Source organism: Phoca vitulina, unplaced genomic scaffold (genome assembly GCF_004348235.1).
Source record: "Phoca vitulina isolate PV1807 unplaced genomic scaffold, GSC_HSeal_1.0 scaffold22, whole genome shotgun sequence".
Classification (NCBI taxonomy): Eukaryota; Metazoa; Chordata; class Mammalia; order Carnivora; family Phocidae; genus Phoca; species Phoca vitulina.
In genome coordinates this window covers 11,256,001-11,272,067 of record NW_022589725.1, presented here as the reverse complement: position 1 = coordinate 11,272,067, position 16,067 = coordinate 11,256,001, and the positions used below count along the sequence as shown (strand labels likewise).

The following is a 16,067-nucleotide window of genomic DNA, read 5'->3' as shown; positions in this document are numbered from 1 at the left end:
TCCTTTCAAAGCCCAGCCCCCTGCTCCACAACCCCCACCCAACCCCCAAATGCCTTAACCCCCTTTCTCCATTTCCTGGGGCGGGGGGGGGGATGCGGAAACAGCCATGACCAGGTTAAATACTACAGGACCCTTAGCCAATTCCTTTTCTCCCCATGAAGCTTTGATGGTGGAGCCCAGACATCAGGAGTGGGGATTGGAGACATAAGAGACACATCATCTTTCACTCTAGGTACCTGGTCAGTGTTAGACATGTGACAGATTAGCAGACCTGAGATCAGAGGCAAGGCTGAGACCAGATGTAAAAGGAGGGGGTTGTTTTTATACACAGTGTAGTTTCATTGAGTTTACCTGAGGCCATCCCCATTTCTACATGTAAGTGTACAAACATTTGTGTCTTAATGAGTGAGGATGTTGCTCGAAAGATACTTATACACAGTGTAGGAGAGGGTGTTTAAGAAGAAAGATTCTAAGAACTGGCAGGACATTTCCAAAGAGGAAAGGGAAAAAAAAAGGCCTGGATAACAGAAACCAGAACTCCTGGGAGACTGGAGGTGGGGGACTGCATGGGCTCTCACAGGAGGGAACTCTAGAAAGGTTATTTCCTAGGTCTGGGAGGAGGCCCACTTGAGGGAAGGGAATGTGCTTACACAAAGGCAGGGGCTTCCTGGAGGGAGCAGCATGACTGCCACGTGTCTAACCTCTGGCTCAGAGCAACAGTGGCCTGCCCCTCTTTTCCACTGAGAAGTCATTGTCCCAAAGACCACCACCATGGTAGAGTTGCTGAGGTGGGTGCTGTGGGCAGCACTCTCTAGTGGAAGTCTTGCCTTTAGGGGATCTGTATTACAGTTCCAGAGTTACTGATCCAAATGTTGGGAAGTCCTAAATCTGGGCCTGTGGGTATGGATAGGGCTTGGATCGTGGGTATGGATAGGGCTTGGATCGGGGCTCAGAATCCTACCTAGTACAAAAGCCAGTTCACTCTCATGGCCCCTCTCAGAGCCTGTTTCCTGATCTGTAAAACAGGAATTCAAGTCCCTACGAGGTTATCACAAGGAATAAATAAGCACTTTCTTAGCACAATGCCTGATGAACAATTAGGTATGCAAGAAACAGCGGTGGGCATGGTAATGGATCTTTCTGTTTGACCATTAGTGTCGCAATCAGTTGAGAAGTGGGTCCTATGTCATTTGTTACTGGTAATCGTTGAAGTACCAAAATTCGTAAAATTATTTACAGTGGAGTCATATCATATATGCATACAACGTCTTATGATCCGGAGTCAGGCCACTTGGCCTCTCTGAACCTCTGCCCTCATTAGGAGGACATGGGAATAATAATACCACCTCATAGCCAGAGGCTGAGAATACAAAAAAAGAACAAACCACATTTGTGGAATGTTCAGTCAAGTAGGGACATTTCAGGAGTCCGTGCCGCTCAAGAATTAAAACCAGAGATCTCATCTTAGTGTTCAAAGCCTATCCTTCCTATCCCCCAGGCCACCTTTCGAGCCCTTTACCTCAGAGCTCCCCCTAACTACAGCCAAACAACTCCTTCCTACCCCATCCCCTCAACTCACTCTTGCTTAGCGGTTCTTCTGCCTGGAATGCCCTTGCCATCAATTCCTCCTGTTAAAAATCATCAGTTCTTTCAAAATCCATTTCAAGCATCACCTCTTCCCTGCTGCCTTTCTCCTACTACTGGCAGGGACTGAATTCTAAAGCTGGGCAGAGAAAAAGGAATGCCAGCAGATGGCAGCTGTTTTGGAAGTGCATTCTCCCTCTAGCTTGAGATCCCAGAAGGCTAGGGTCAGGTCTCAAATATCCCAATATCCCCATCAGGCCCTCCATCCAGTGAATGACCCTTAGAATAGTCTCCAGTTACCCTTTCCAGGTGGGTTCTTGACTTCCAAGACCAGCACAGAGTTCAATATATGACCATTTCAGCAAATAGGAGGGACCTCAATTTCCTGTAAGTGGCCTTTTATAAACTGTGGGACTTTAGGAAAGACATTTAATCTCTATGAGTCTCCACTCTCGACTATAAAATTAGGGTAACATTATTACTAAGCTTATTGTGAGAATAAAGAAAATCAATTATGAAGCACCTAGCATCCAATAGATGCTCAATAAATAATAGCTCCCCCCCCCCCCCGGCAAGTAGCACTGGATCAACCCAAAGTATAAAGGGGGAGAAAAAGAAAATATGAATGGAACACACAAAAATATATGGTAGAGGAAAAAATTTGAATAGGGATTACAGTAAATATAAGTGGGCTAAATTCACCTATTAAATGATAGATTAGGTTAAAAAATAGGCTGTTTACAAGACATACCTAAAGAGAGAATTCTCTCTTCACTTTACCCATTCTTCCAAGTCCAAGGATTTGCCTGCAGCCTTTATCACCCCACACTGCAGACAACCCCTTGTCTTCATCAGCACGCAACTATTACTTCTTACTCATGCCATATATTGTTGGCTGTAGATTATCTACATAATAAAGGCTCAGAATTCTTTTAGGCACCAAAATTTTTATTTACCCACCTTCCTGCTCTCTTTTAACATTATAAACGTTAATTAAACATTATAAACCAAATTAATCTTTTTGATCCAGGGTTGTGATAGGAACCATCATGTTACAAAGAGGTGGTAGATCTATGCCTGCTTTTAATGATTCTCTGGCCTCTCTCAACCTCTGGCTGTCACTTCTCTTATCCTTTTTTGGCTGTCCCTTAACAGTATATTCTAACCTCTGTAAAATAGAAATTGAAAGTACTAACCTCATTGTTCTGTGAAACCTCCCCCAGCACTAAGGCGGGCTCTCAGGGGCATCAAACTCTCAAAAGTTCCTCCCTGTTCTCATCTGTCATGGGCTGAGGAACCAGTGAACCAGTAAACTAAGAACATGTGTACAAAGTCCATAGGCCAGGTGAGGGCCTAGATGGTAAAGTGCATGCACTTTGTGACCACCATTGCTGACTTCCAACCCAAGTAAGGACTAAGTGAGCAGTTCCAAAACCCCTGAGCTCATGGTGCCCTGTGGGTATCTCCTGTGTACTTCTATCATGACCAGGGCTTGAGAAGGGGCTTCTCAATTCCCTCTGCCACACTTACAACAGTATGAGGGATGCACCAGAGGCCAAAGACAGAGTGACTAGCTCTGGGCAGTAAGTGGGGGACATTAACAAAACTATCTCAAAGTTGGTGCCATTTGCTCTTGGGGAAGAGAGGTGGGACCCCAGCAAGGCCAGCACTTATAAGGCAAACAATAGGCCTGGTTCTCAGTAGCGGTAATGATCAGGCTTGAAGGGGCCATCACGGGACAAGCCCAGGTACTGGGCCTGCTTCTCAGTCAGTTTGGTCAGCTTCACATTCAGCTTACCCAGGTGGGCTTCAGCCACTGCTTCATCCAGCTGGAGAGAAACACAGGAAGATCTAGAATCAGTGCCATGCTCTGGGACCCCTTACCTGCATCCAGCTACCAACAGAGACAAGAACTACTCTTGAAGTATCTGTCATACATGTTGTAACACGTATGTGTACATATTACCTCATTCTATCCTCACAGCCAGCCTCAGTGGATGTGGTTTTTGGCTGCCCAGATCCCCTTCCTCACGAGGGAATCATGCAACGTACCCCCCTCCAAGTAGCCCTGGTGAGACCATCAACTACATCTCCTTCCTCACCCTCCACCAACCCAAGCAACCAGCCAAATGCTGCTCTGGAATTTATCTATGGACAGAACATATTTTCTATGACAGAGACAGGGATTCTTCAATTTCTGTAACAGGGAGTGAATCTTAAACAGGGAAGGTATGGGTCTCAGCTCGTCAGTGGCAAGTCTATTTGACAAGTGAAGTGAACATAAAGAAAACAGCCAAGACACAGAGGAAGATGAATCCCTAGGTCCACTGTCTGACTCTTAGACTCCTCTGTTATATAGCCAAGAGTTCCCTTTTAGATTAAAATGGTTGTGACTGTTTTAAAATATATCCTTAAATTCTTTGTCCATAAACTGATAATACCCTTTCCTTCAAGAGGTAGAGCCAATTCCTCACTCTCTGAGTGACTCACTTCTAATGAATAGAATAAAGCGGAAATGATGTTGTGAGACTTGGAGACTAGGTCCTAAAAGGCACTTGCAGCTTCCTCCTTTGCTCTCCCATAGATCACTCACTCTAGGGGAAGGCCAGCTGCCACCTCGTCAGGACACTTAAGCAGCCCCATGGGGACAAACCCATGTGGTGGTCCTCATCAGGACACTTAAGCCCAATGGGGATAGACCCATGCGGTGAGGAACTGAGACCTGCCAACACTGACATGAAGTGAATCTTCCAGCCCCAGTCAAGCTTTCAGATGACAACAGCCACTCTCTGGGAGTCATTCCCTGCTTTTGGGCCTGTTTCCTCTTCCTTTAAATGGAGAGAATGATTTCTGCCCTATGGAGGACCCTGGGAGGACCCCTAAGAGGACAGAAATGCAAACCCACCTTCTTGGGCAGGAAGTGGACCCCAACAGAATACTTGTCTGGGTGGGTCCACAACTCTATCTGTGCCAGCACTTGGTTGGTGAATGAGTTGCTCATCACAAAGCTGGGATGGCCCGTGGCGCAGCCCAGGTTGACCAGCCGGCCCTCGGCCAACAGGATGATCCGGCGCCCATTTTTCAGCCAGTAGCGGTCCACCTGCAATGGGCAGAGCAGCAGTGAGGGTAGGCGGGACACTCTTCCCAATGTCCATCCCTGCCTCATCCTACCTTCTTGTCCAGCAGGCCTTCCTGCCTCCAACAGTGTCTGTGAAGGGACTGGACTGTCCTAGAACAACCCCCAGCACAGGGCCTGGCACTCACCATTAGTAAGATATTAATATTATTAATATTAAGAATATTAATATTTATTAAGATATAATGTTTATTAATATTTATTGTAGCTCTGAGCTACAGACCTCACGGGTCTGCTGTGAGAATTTAATGAGCTGACACGTGTAAAGTACTTGACACATGGCTTGGCAGATACTAAGTACTTAGTAAGTATTAGCTAATGTTGTTATTATTATTGCCATGTGCCCTGGGCTAAGAGCATTCACAAACTAATTTTATATGTATATATATATATGTGTGTGTGTGTGTGTGTGTAATTATCACATTTGATTCTACTAACAACCCTATGATTTAAGTACTATTATTATCCTCATTTCACAGATAGAGAAACTGAAGTTTAAAGGGTTAAGTTGCTGCACTTTGAGCCTGGACATTTTGAAGACAAATCCCATGTTCTCAATCATCATGCTTAGTCAAAGTTGGAGTGGTGCTCAACCTTAGCTGCACAGCAGAATCATCTTGGGAGCTTTAAAAAAAAAAAATGGGGATGCCTTGGTGTCACTCTAAGATTCTGATTTAAGTGGCCCTAAAACCAGGCCCTCGTCCTCCCCCAGTCCACTGCCCAGGCTGCAGAGCCTCCTCATCTACCCTCCTTGGTGACCAGCCCACAAACACATCCCCCCGTCTTCCATCTGCCCACCCTGCTGGGGCTTCTCACCTGGGGCTTGATGTTCACCTTCTCCACAGCATTTTCGTTCAGCCACTTGACATCAATCTCCACGTCAAAGTGTCCAATGTTACAGACAATGGAGTCATCTTTCATCTGCTCAAAGTGCCTGTTGGGGAGTGCCGACCCATGGAAGACTGTCAGGGACAAAGAGCAGCCCCAAGCCTGCCTTCCTCCTCGCTCCCTGTGACCCCCAACGTGGCACCTACCGGCCAAGGATGATGTCAGTACAGCCTGTGGTGGTGACAAATATGTTGCCCTCCTGACAGGCCTCATCCATAGTTGTCACCTCATAGCCTGTGCAGAGACGGTGTCCACGGGTCATCCAGGGTGGCCCTGCCCCTCTGGCCCCAGTGGCTGACATCCAACCCTTGCCCTATCATACCCTCCATGGCAGCCTGCAGTGCATTGATGGGGTCGATCTCCGTGATGATGACGCGGGCCCCAAAGCCCCTCAGGGCCTGGGCACAGCCTTTGCCCACATCGCCATAGCCTGCCACCACCGCCACCTTGCCTGCGATCATCACGTCTGTAGCCCGCTTGATGCCATCTATCAGGGACTCCCGGCAGCCATACAGGTTGTCAAACTTGCTCTGAAAGAAGAGGGGGCAGAGGGGTGGTGGGGCAGGCAAGGCCCTGGGGCCTCGGACCTGCTCTCAGCATCTTGGCCTAGCGGGTCTTGGGCTGATCACTTCTCGTGACTTCTCCCCACCAGCTAATGTGCTCATATGCCCCTTGTTCGGATCAGCCCAAGACGTTCTCCCTCGCCTTTCTATGCCAGTCTAGAAGGCTTCCTAAGGATCAACTGCTAAGACAGATTGCCTAGAATCTGCTTCACTTTCAAGCTCTTGCTGCCCAGCTCTAAAACTCATGGTATAGTTCTTCCCTCTTTAATGCACTTATTACCCTCAGTCACTTATTACCCCTTTACCCCCCCTCAAATGAGGGCTTCAAGTCCCTAGCCTACAGCCTTCCCAGGGGCCTTTCTTCAGAGGCCTACTCCTGAGCTGCACTGGGAACGAACAGCTGAACATGACACTGCCCCACAGACTCACCTTGGTGACAGAGTCATTGACGTTGATGGCAGGCACCTTCAGCTTCCCGTTGGCCATCATCTTGTATAGGTTGTGGACCCCCGTTGTGGTCTCTTCAGAAATGCCTCGGACGCCTGGACAAGAGAGGAGGGGATGAGGCTAAGGCCAGGAAGGGATAACGGCGGTGCCTCTGGGATGAGACCCCGAGAGCCTCAAAGAGCCCACACCTCAACTCACCCAAATTCCTCATCTCTGCCCCCAAAAGCTGCTTTTCTTTCTGGGTTCCCATCTCTGACTGATACCAGTCACCTGATCCTCCAGGCCAGCATGCAAGACGAGTCACCACCATCACCAGGCCTAAGGATTCTGTCTCCCAGCAATCCCTAAGCTCTCCATTCCTACTGCCCCCGCCCTAGTCCCTGCCACCATCATCTCTTGCCTGGTCTCCCAGCCACGACCCATCTTCTACACAGAAGCCAGCAGCCATTTTTAATGTATATATTTTCAGATAAATCTTTTTAATACCACCCAATTACTTCTCTTTGCTCTCAGAATCAAGCCAAACTCTTCTCTCTTGGCCTGTTGAGTCCTTACACATCTGCCCTTAATTAAAGCTCCAGCCACACCCTGCAACTCTCCCCAGTGAAGGAAGCTGCCAAGCTGGCTTCCGTTCAGTTTCCGGAATAGTCCATCCTTTCCTGCCTCAGGGCCTTTGTACTCACTACCCCCCCTCTACATTCCTTCCCACCCTGATTTAACAAAGCTGACTCCTTCCCAGCTGTTCCCAGCCCTGGCCTTATGCTTGCCCTCAAACCAGACCTGAGCCAGGCCTCCCCCCACTGCCTCAGCCCCACACCATCAGAAATCAGGAGGACAGGCCCCAACATGTCTGCAGGAGCCTGCCATCTTCCCATTTTCCACAGAATGGGCTGCTCTAGGCAGTGGAGTTCTGCCAGGCCTGCTGCTTTCACATGGGCAAGCAGGCCCCATCTAGACTATCAACACCCTGCCCACCCACCTACCCTACCCCATGTACCTGACAGGAGCTGTGGGTACTTGGTGTGAATGAGGTTGGTGAGGTCGCCTCCATCATCCAGAATCATGTTGAGGGGCCCGTCCTTGAAGTACAGCGTCTGCTCGATGCACCACAGGTACTCCTCGTCCGTTTCACCCTTCCAGGCGTACACTGGAGGTTGAGCGGCACAGTACATCAGGGCCTGGCCCTCCCCACCGATGCCTGCTCCAGGGAACCACCTGAGCACAGCCAATTCAATCTCCTACCAAATTCCCATCCCCAGCCACCTCCAGCCCCTCTGAGGACTCAGGCAGTGAAAAGAACAGAACTTGGAACCAGATAGATCTGAGTGCAAATCCTGGTTCTACATTCACCAGCTGTGTGACTTTGAGCAAATCACTTTACCTCTGCGAGCCTCAGTTTCTTCATCTCCAATAGTACTGCTTAAGTGAGATGGAAGCCAAGTACAGCCCCCCAGATATAGGTATCTGGAAATAATTATTTCCTTCCCTACCCGCTTCTGTCTGGGCCCCAAGGACTGGGACATCAGCCTAGTGACCGGGGCTCCCACCCACAATGTCTACCGCTGGAATGAAGGTGCTATAGGATCAGTGAGCCACACTTAAGTGGACCCACGAGCCAAGATCCAAGATGCATTCTGCACTGGAAGGACTTGAGGGCCCAGCAGTCTCTGTGGTGGGTTGTCCTGGGCTAAGTCTGGCCAAAGAATTATTAATAGCAGCTACTATGCATGGAGCACTTTCTCTGTGCCAGACATTAGTCCGACGACCTCATGCTCCATCTCATCCTTCCTCACAGTAACACTCTGAGGCAGGCATGACCATCATTATCATTCACAGATGCCCAGAGAGGGGCTAAAAGGTGCCCAGGTCACTCAGCATGGGCATTCCAGAATCCAGGACTCCTAACTGCCAGCCCAGACTGGGTCATTGATGTTGGGCTCCCATGAATCTCCTGTGAGCAAATGAAACTGGCCAAACAGGCCCAGCTGCCCCCTCCCCCAAACTACAGCAGACAGTGGTCTTGAAAACAAGGCCTTTCCCAGAAAAGGGTCATGGAGCCAAATAAGGCTAAGGAGTGGGGGACCTGCCAGTCCAGGCTCTGGAAGGCTCCTCCCCCACCCAAACCTGTGGCTGGTTAGAGGGAATTGTGAATGTCCTAATTAATCACCATCAGAGCTAACCACTTCCCTCCCCAAATCCCAGCAGACGTGTGCCTGTTTCTCTAGCAGCTTGTGATAAAGTCTTTCCTCAGCCCCCTAGACCATCAGACCCTAGGCAGCGGACCTCTGAGGCTCTTTTTCTGCCCGGTATCCCTCCCTGATTCTTTTGGAAATAGGCCTACATCTTCCTTTAAGGAACTTCCTCTCCTCAACATCATGTGGTTCCCAATCATAAGATCCCACCCTCCCTGGATACATGATTTGAGATGAGCCAATAAGTGCATTTCATAGGATTTTAGATGACAGTGGGACAAAACAACTCTTTCCTTAAATTACTAGACTAGAATTCTTCAACCATGACTCCTCTCCCCCGCCATGGGAAAACCTGTCGCAGTGGGGGTCAGTGAAGCAAACAGGGAGAAGCAGAGCCCCAGCACGCACTCCCACATCCCTCGGCAGCAAACAGGACCCACCTGGAATGCCAGCCTTGGCAATGGCAGCAGCTGCATGGTCCTGGGTAGAGAAGATGTTGCAGCTGGACCACTGCACCTAGAATGGCCAACAAGACACGGCTGCTGGTCACAGACAGCTTATCCACTGGGTAGAGATCAAGCAAAGCCCTGCATCGAGGGGGAAGAGGCCCAGCAGGTTCTTCAACCATAGGCTGGGGGACAACTGGTGAGTGGACTGGAGCCAGAGCATTAACAAAACCCAATTTAGGTTTTAAAACATCACCTGGTGCTGTGTGGAGGGCAAAGGGCTCCACAAGGAAGCAAGGAGACAAGTGAAGAAGGTGCTGTAAGAGTTCAGACCAGAAATGCAATGGTAGCAGTGGAGGTGATGATGGGTCTATTCTGAAGGTTGAGATGACAGAATTTGCTGTGGGATTAGTTGTTGGGGTGAGAGATAAAAAGGAGTCGGGGATGAACTGAGAACCTAGAAGGCTGGTGTTTCCATTTACTTACATGAGGAAGACTGCAGGAAAAGGAGGGGAACAGGAAATCATGAGTTTGGACATGTTGAGGTTGAGATGTCTATTAGATCTCTAAGTGGAGATGACTGACACATCGGCTGCTGGATACATAAGTCTGGAGTTGCAGGGAGAAGTCCAGGCTACATATATACACATATATTTGGGAGTCATACAGACCGTATTTAAAGCCATAAAATCAGACCACTGAGTGTGAATGTTGAAAAGAAATAAGAGGTCCAAGGACTGAATGTTGGTATACTCTGTTAGTTGGTTTTGGCTGCTCTTCCTGCCCCGTCTTGGGAAACCATCTTACTCCAAAACTCCCAGAGAGCTTAGAAGAGCTGCCAGCCATTGGTACTTACAACCCAGGCTGAAACAAGGAGAGCGCACCATCCTTCTGGCACCATGATTGCTCCATGGCGGGCATGTGACCCTGGGAGGGCCAATGAGAGGCAGTCCTTAGATGACTCAGTGGGACATCACCGTTGAGTTTTTGCTACCCAGAGCTCCTCAGTCAGGAGGATGTGAGCTGAAGGAACTCAAACTATCTTCCAGTCAGGGCGAAAATATGCATAAGAATAGTCACCACAAAGGGTGGTGGCACTGTGACAAGCTTGGAGCCCCTGCTGGACCCCAGGGGCACCACATTGGACTTCTCCACCCCCCACAGGAAATGCTGAGGGCCTCACCTCTGCACCCAGGGCCACGAGGGTCTCAATGAGGACAGCTGTCTCCACAGTCATGTGTAGGCAGCCAGCGATGCGGGCACCCTTCAGGGGCTTAGAGGCCGAGTACATCTCCCTCATGCGCATCAGGCCCGGCATCTCATTCTCCGCGATGTCCAGGGCCTTGCGTCCCCAGGAGGCCAGGCTGATGTCGGCTGCAGGGCCAAGATGGATGGGAGTTCCATGAGCCGCCTCCTCCCAACCACAAACCACCACCAATCTCACTCATCCACTTGTGGACACAAAACACTAAAGTGAGCCATCTGGTCACCGCACTCTCACTCATTCAACAAGGACTTACGGAGCCAGGGCAGTCAAAGACAGACACGGTCCCTGCCTAACCCCAGCTTACAGCCTTGTGGAAGAACACATGTAAACAAAGAATCACACAGGTATATGAAAATTACAACACAAGTAAGTGCCCCTTGAAAAATAGCTATCAGCCTATAACATACCTCCCACTACCCTTTTTTTTTTTAAGACTTTATTTATTTATTTGAGAGAGAATGAGAAAGCGAGAGAGAGCATGAGAGGGGGGAGGGTCAGAGGGAGAAGCAGACACCCCGCTGAGCAGGGAGCCCTGAACTGATGGCAGTCACCCAAGTGAGCCACCCAGGTGCCCCCCACTACCCTTTCTGATGTCACCTACCAACTCCCTCATTCCCTAAAGATTTTGGCTCCCGGCGCTCCATCTTCCAGGTCATCATTCTGGAGACCTACCTAAGCTCCCCTTGCCTGTACCCGGAGGGTAACTGCTGAATTTGGCAGTTTGGTAGCAGGATCATCGGACTGCAACGCTCATCTACAAAGCCTCTGGCTTTGATGTTATCAGTAATGAGAGTTATATTTTGGCTTCTATCTGCCACCCCAAATGTCTCAAATTTGTCCAAATTCTCAGACAGGAAAGAAGAATACTATAATGAGCTCTCTCACCATCTCAATACTCTTCTCTCTAATAATCTCACCCTTTCTCTCTCCCAGGCCACACTAGCCCATTCCCTAGGTCAGTGGTTACAAACTTCCCTGATAAGAGTCATCAGGCATACTTGTAAATCTCCCCTGGAAAAAAAGATTCAATAGTTCTAGGATGAGGGGACTCCTGGTGATTTTTATCTTTAGGGAAACTTAGATCCTGCCAATCACCCCAAGAGGTGGTGGGTGGGAGGGAAAGGACCGTAGAGAATTTAATAGTAACAAATAATAAAACTAAGTCCATGGGGCGCCTGGGTGGCTCATTCGGTTAGGTGGCTGCCTTTGGCTCAGGTCATGATCCCGGGGTCCTGGGATCGAGCCCCGCGTCGGGCTCCCTGCTCAGTGGAGAGCCTGCTTCTTCCTCCCCCTCTGTCTGCCACTCTGCCTGCTTGTGCTCTCTCTCTGTTAAATGGATAAATAAAAATCTTTTAAAAAATAAATTAATAAATAAAACTAAGTCCGCTTCCTACTGTACCTCTAAACAATTTCAGAGAAGAAAATATTCCTCCCTCATGGGAGGGACGACTCCCACAGTGCCTCAATATACACCCCCTCCCCTTTCACCCTCCCACCCCACCCCCACCCATCCACCTTGGCAGGCCATCACCAATTCTGACCCCTCTTTGGAAATTTTTTTTTTTTTTAAGATTTTATTTATTTATTTGACAGAGAGGGACACAGCGGAGAGGGAACACAAGCAAGGGGAGTGGGAGAGGGAGAAGCAGGCTTCCTGCAGAGCAAAGAGCCCGATGCAGGGCTCAATCCCAGGACCCTGGGATCATGACCTGAGCCAAAGGCAGCTGCTTAACAACTGAGCCACCCAGGCGCCCCCCCTCTTTGGAAATCTTGATTTCAAAACCAACTCTGGCCATGTCCCATTTTCCAATCCTCTCCCTCTGGAGCCCCAACTCCAATAAGGGCAAAGTTGATCAGGTCAGAACCTCTAATGCATTAATCCTACCAATTTCCACAGTCCCTCACCACACCACCTTCTATTCTCAACTTCTTCCACAGTTTTAAGATTCCCCTGTTCCCTCTGAAAACTCCTCGGCAAAACTCCCACCCTAGTTAAACCCAACCCTCCACTGCACCCAAGCCAGTGAGCCCAGCAGGAGGAAAATCACAACCGTATGATGATGGTTGCACAACTCAATAAATTTGCTACAAATCATTGAATTGTACCTTTAAACGGGTGAATTTTATGGTATGTCAATTATACCTCTATAAAGTTGTTTTAAAAAATGCATTATGTGGGGGCGTCTGGGTGGCTCAGTCTGTTAGGCTTCCAACTCTTGATTTCGGCTCAGGTCGGCTCAGGTTATGATCTCAGGGTTGTGAGACTGAGCCCTGCGTTGGGCTCCATGCTCAGCGTGGAGCCTCCTTAAGACGCTCTCTCTCCCTCTGCCCCCTACCTTGTACTCTCTTGCGTGCACACATACTCTCTCTTAAAAAAAAAAAAAAAAAAAAAAAAGAAAAATTTAATCTTTTCCTACTCTGTCCAAACCCTTAACACCTCTCCTCATCAACTAATGACCTCACTTCAGAATTCATTGAGAAGAATTCAGAACTATGCCATATTTCCTTCATGCAATCCACTAGTCCTCCTCCTCCGTAACAATACATCAAGCACTCTTATTTTAAGAGAACAGTCTCTGCTGGATGGGGCTTGATCCCCTGTCCTCTCACCTTTCAGAACTTCACTACTCCGCTGAATCTGTTCTCAAGGTCTCCCAAGACTGGCCTGATCCTACATCTAAAGGCCAATTATCTATGTTCATGTTTCTCCCTGAAGCAATGCTCCCACTAATTATGTCCTCCTGAGGATTATGCCTATCGTCCTGTGGTTTTCTTCCTACCCTCCTGCCTCCTCTTCCTATAACTGACTCTAATGTTTGGAAGACTTCGGGGCTCCATCATCTCCCTCTCCTCTCTTACCGATGAGCTCATCACATTACAGCTTTAAATACCTTCCCTACGGCAACAACTCCTATGTCATTTCCAGCCCAAACTTCTCCCCGGGATTTAGGACTCCTATAATCCAACTTATCTACTCAGCATCTCTACTTGGATACCCACCCAGCTGGATCTACTATGTGTCACATTTGAGCCCTTGGGACTCCTCCTCCCTCTCAAACTTTTACTTCCCCAATCTTCCCATTTTAGGAAATGAAACCACCATTTGACCAGCCACTCCACCCAAAATCTTAAGATTTCTTGATTCCTCTTTTCCCCTTTCACTGCCTCCCCCTCTTCCAGCCCATCAGCAACATTCCAAATGGGCCCTCAACCCTAACCAGCTGATCTCGCCACAGTATGACAAGCCCCCATTCTAGCTCAGGCACTGATGAGACCTTGACTTAACCTTTCTGGGCTTCAGTTTCATGGGGGCAACTGGCTACTTGATAAGCTACTATTTCCACAAAATCTTTTTTTTTTTTTTGAAAATTTTATTTATTTGAGAGAGCACAAGCCAGGAGAGGGGCAGAGGGCAAGGGAGAAGCAGACTCCCAATGAGCAGGACCCCAACTCGGGGCTCCATCCCAGGACCCTGAGATTATAACCTGAGCCCAAGGCAGCCACCTAACCCACTTAGCCACCCAGGTGCCCTATTTCCACAGAATCTTTACGAGTCCTTCCTACTAGTGCCTCAGTTTCTTCCTCTGTATAATGGGATAAAGTCCACTTCCAAAGACTATTTTGTAAACACATGCAAATCACCAAATACACTGCAAGTGCTCCAAAAATACTGATGCCTTTCTCTAGGTTAAATGGTGTCTTGAATTTACTTTAAAAACTGCTAGCAGCCTGAACAGGTTCGTGCTGAGAGTTCATTAGGTTTGCTCCAAGTGTGTTCACTTATATACAGTGGTGAAAACGTGTGCTTAGAGGCCTTCAAGGCCTACTTTCCTACCCTGCTCCAACACCTCCCAGCTGTACGATCTTGAGCAAGCTACCTTTATTCCTGTTTCTCTGCATATTCATCATCAAATGAGAAAGTAATAGTCCCTTCCCTAAAAAACCGTGAGAATAAAATGAATTGATGTAGAATAAAGGTCAAAGGTGGTGCCCATCCCATAGTAAACGCCCATGAAACATTAACTGCCAGTTTATCAACCTCAATCCATAGGACAGCAAGGATTTTTCTAAGCACTCCCAATTTTCTTCGAGATTCTCTGCACGACTGTCCCTGCTGACCAGGAGAGTGACCCCAGAGGTTGAGTAACGAGCCCAAAGTCCCTTGTGGGTGGACTAGTGCCGGCCTCTGGCTCGCTCTCCAGGCCTCTCCTCCGCACACGCCTTACGGACTCCAGTGCCCTCGCCTTCCCTACAGGAAGCCCAGACCGGCGTAGGCACTTGTTCGGGTCCACCCAGCTGGCCAAGGGGCCGGTCCAGGCCCAGACGGCAGGATCTTGGCCTCCTGGAGTAGGTCCCTGCAGGTGGCAACAGTCCCAGGCCGCGGCCAGGTGCGCGCTCTCCGGCTGGCCCAGCCTCCTCCAGCGCGACACGCCGCCACTTGGCGGCTCCGCAGCCCGCGCCCGTGCACCGGGCCTCGCGCGGCACGCCGGGACTTGTAGTCCACGGCCGCCTCCGACGACCCGCTCGCTGCAACACGAGAACTCCAACCCCCAGGCGGCCTCGCGCGGCCAAGATCTGCCGAGCCAAAGATTCAGGGGACCTTAAGCGCCCCGCGAGGGCCCCGCGGCCGCCTCCCCGAGAGACCCCCGGCGGGCGCGGAGCCGACCCAGCTAGCTGCACTCCTGGAACTCACCGACTTTGTAGGGCAGTTTGTCCGACATGCTGGCAGAGTTTCCGCACAGAATGATGGACGAAGGGAGCTGGCCCTGGGGCTAGGGACTGGCACAGGAAGGGCGGCGCTGGGCAGGGATGTGCGGTAGGCGCTGGCGCCTTTAAATATCCTCCTCTATCTTGCATATTCATGAGTCCCGCTAGCGCTGAGTGGTCCGGGGCGGGGCCCAACGCAAGGTGGGAGGGCGCAGGGGCTGGAACAGACTTCGAATCCTGCTGAGAAAAAAACCCGATTTTGTCCGCGGTGGGTCTGGAAGAGAGCTCCGGGAGAGGCCTGAGAGCAAACCTGAGGCTCCCTTTCTTTCATTCGTTCAGCCGGGAAATCCATAGTCAAAACCTAGTGAAACTGCTATTCTAACCAGCTCACCTCCCTGAGCCGCAATTTCCTCATTAGTAAAATGGACCGAATGATACCTACCAAACGGATTATACGTAAAGTTGCAATATGTCAGGTACCCAGCACATCCCAGATAATTCCACCCTCCCCTCCAGGTAACTACTATTATGAGTTTAGGTAAATTTGCATGCATTTTACTACTTTTACTACATATGTGTGTGTCGTTAAACGTGTCATAGAATTCTTTCTGTATTTAAGACCTTTATATAAATGGTACCATACTGTACTTAGCCTTCTGCAACTTGCTTTTTTCTGTCAATATTACATTTGTACGAGTCACGCATATAGCTAAAAATGTACTTATTTTTACTTTTGCTGCTGGACAGCATTTCATATATATGTTCCATGATTATCTGTTCTATTTGCTGATGTGCAGGTTATATACAGTCTATCGCTATTGCATACATGGAGCAATG

General features: G+C 49.2%; 1 protein-coding gene across 2 annotated transcripts; it reads right to left on the bottom strand.

The window, feature by feature from the left end:
* Positions 1 to 2,514: 2,514 nt before the first annotated feature.
* AHCY (adenosylhomocysteinase) lies at positions 2,515 to 15,352 on the bottom strand. Of its 2 annotated transcripts, none has more exons than XM_032419907.1 (10): positions 15,217 to 15,352; positions 10,440 to 10,630; positions 9,251 to 9,326; positions 7,616 to 7,765; positions 6,601 to 6,713; positions 5,931 to 6,138; positions 5,755 to 5,842; positions 5,537 to 5,654; positions 4,490 to 4,684; positions 2,515 to 3,413 (listed from the first exon to the last, which is right to left on the bottom strand). In XM_032419907.1, the coding sequence occupies exons 1-10, from the start codon at positions 15,242 to 15,244 to the stop codon at positions 3,282 to 3,284; spliced, it is 1,299 nt and encodes a 432-aa protein (XP_032275798.1). In that variant the 5' UTR covers positions 15,245 to 15,352; the 3' UTR covers positions 2,515 to 3,281. The 2 variants fall into 2 exon arrangements, with proteins under 2 accessions (XP_032275798.1, XP_032275799.1); XM_032419908.1 differs by lacking the exon at positions 15,217 to 15,352 and adding an exon at positions 14,563 to 14,970.
* Positions 15,353 to 16,067: the final 715 nt, after the last annotated feature.

Coding starts and splice junctions, on each gene's coding strand:
- AHCY (XM_032419907.1), bottom strand. CDS start 15,244: ATGTCGGACAAACTGCCCTACAAAGTCG. Junction 10,631..15,216: donor CAAACTGCCCTACAAAGTCG/GTGAGTTCCAGG, acceptor TTGGCCCTGCAG/CCGACATCAGCCTGGCCTCC. Junction 9,327..10,439: donor TCGTGGCCCTGGGTGCAGAG/GTGAGGCCCTCA, acceptor TGGCCATTCTAG/GTGCAGTGGTCCAGCTGCAA.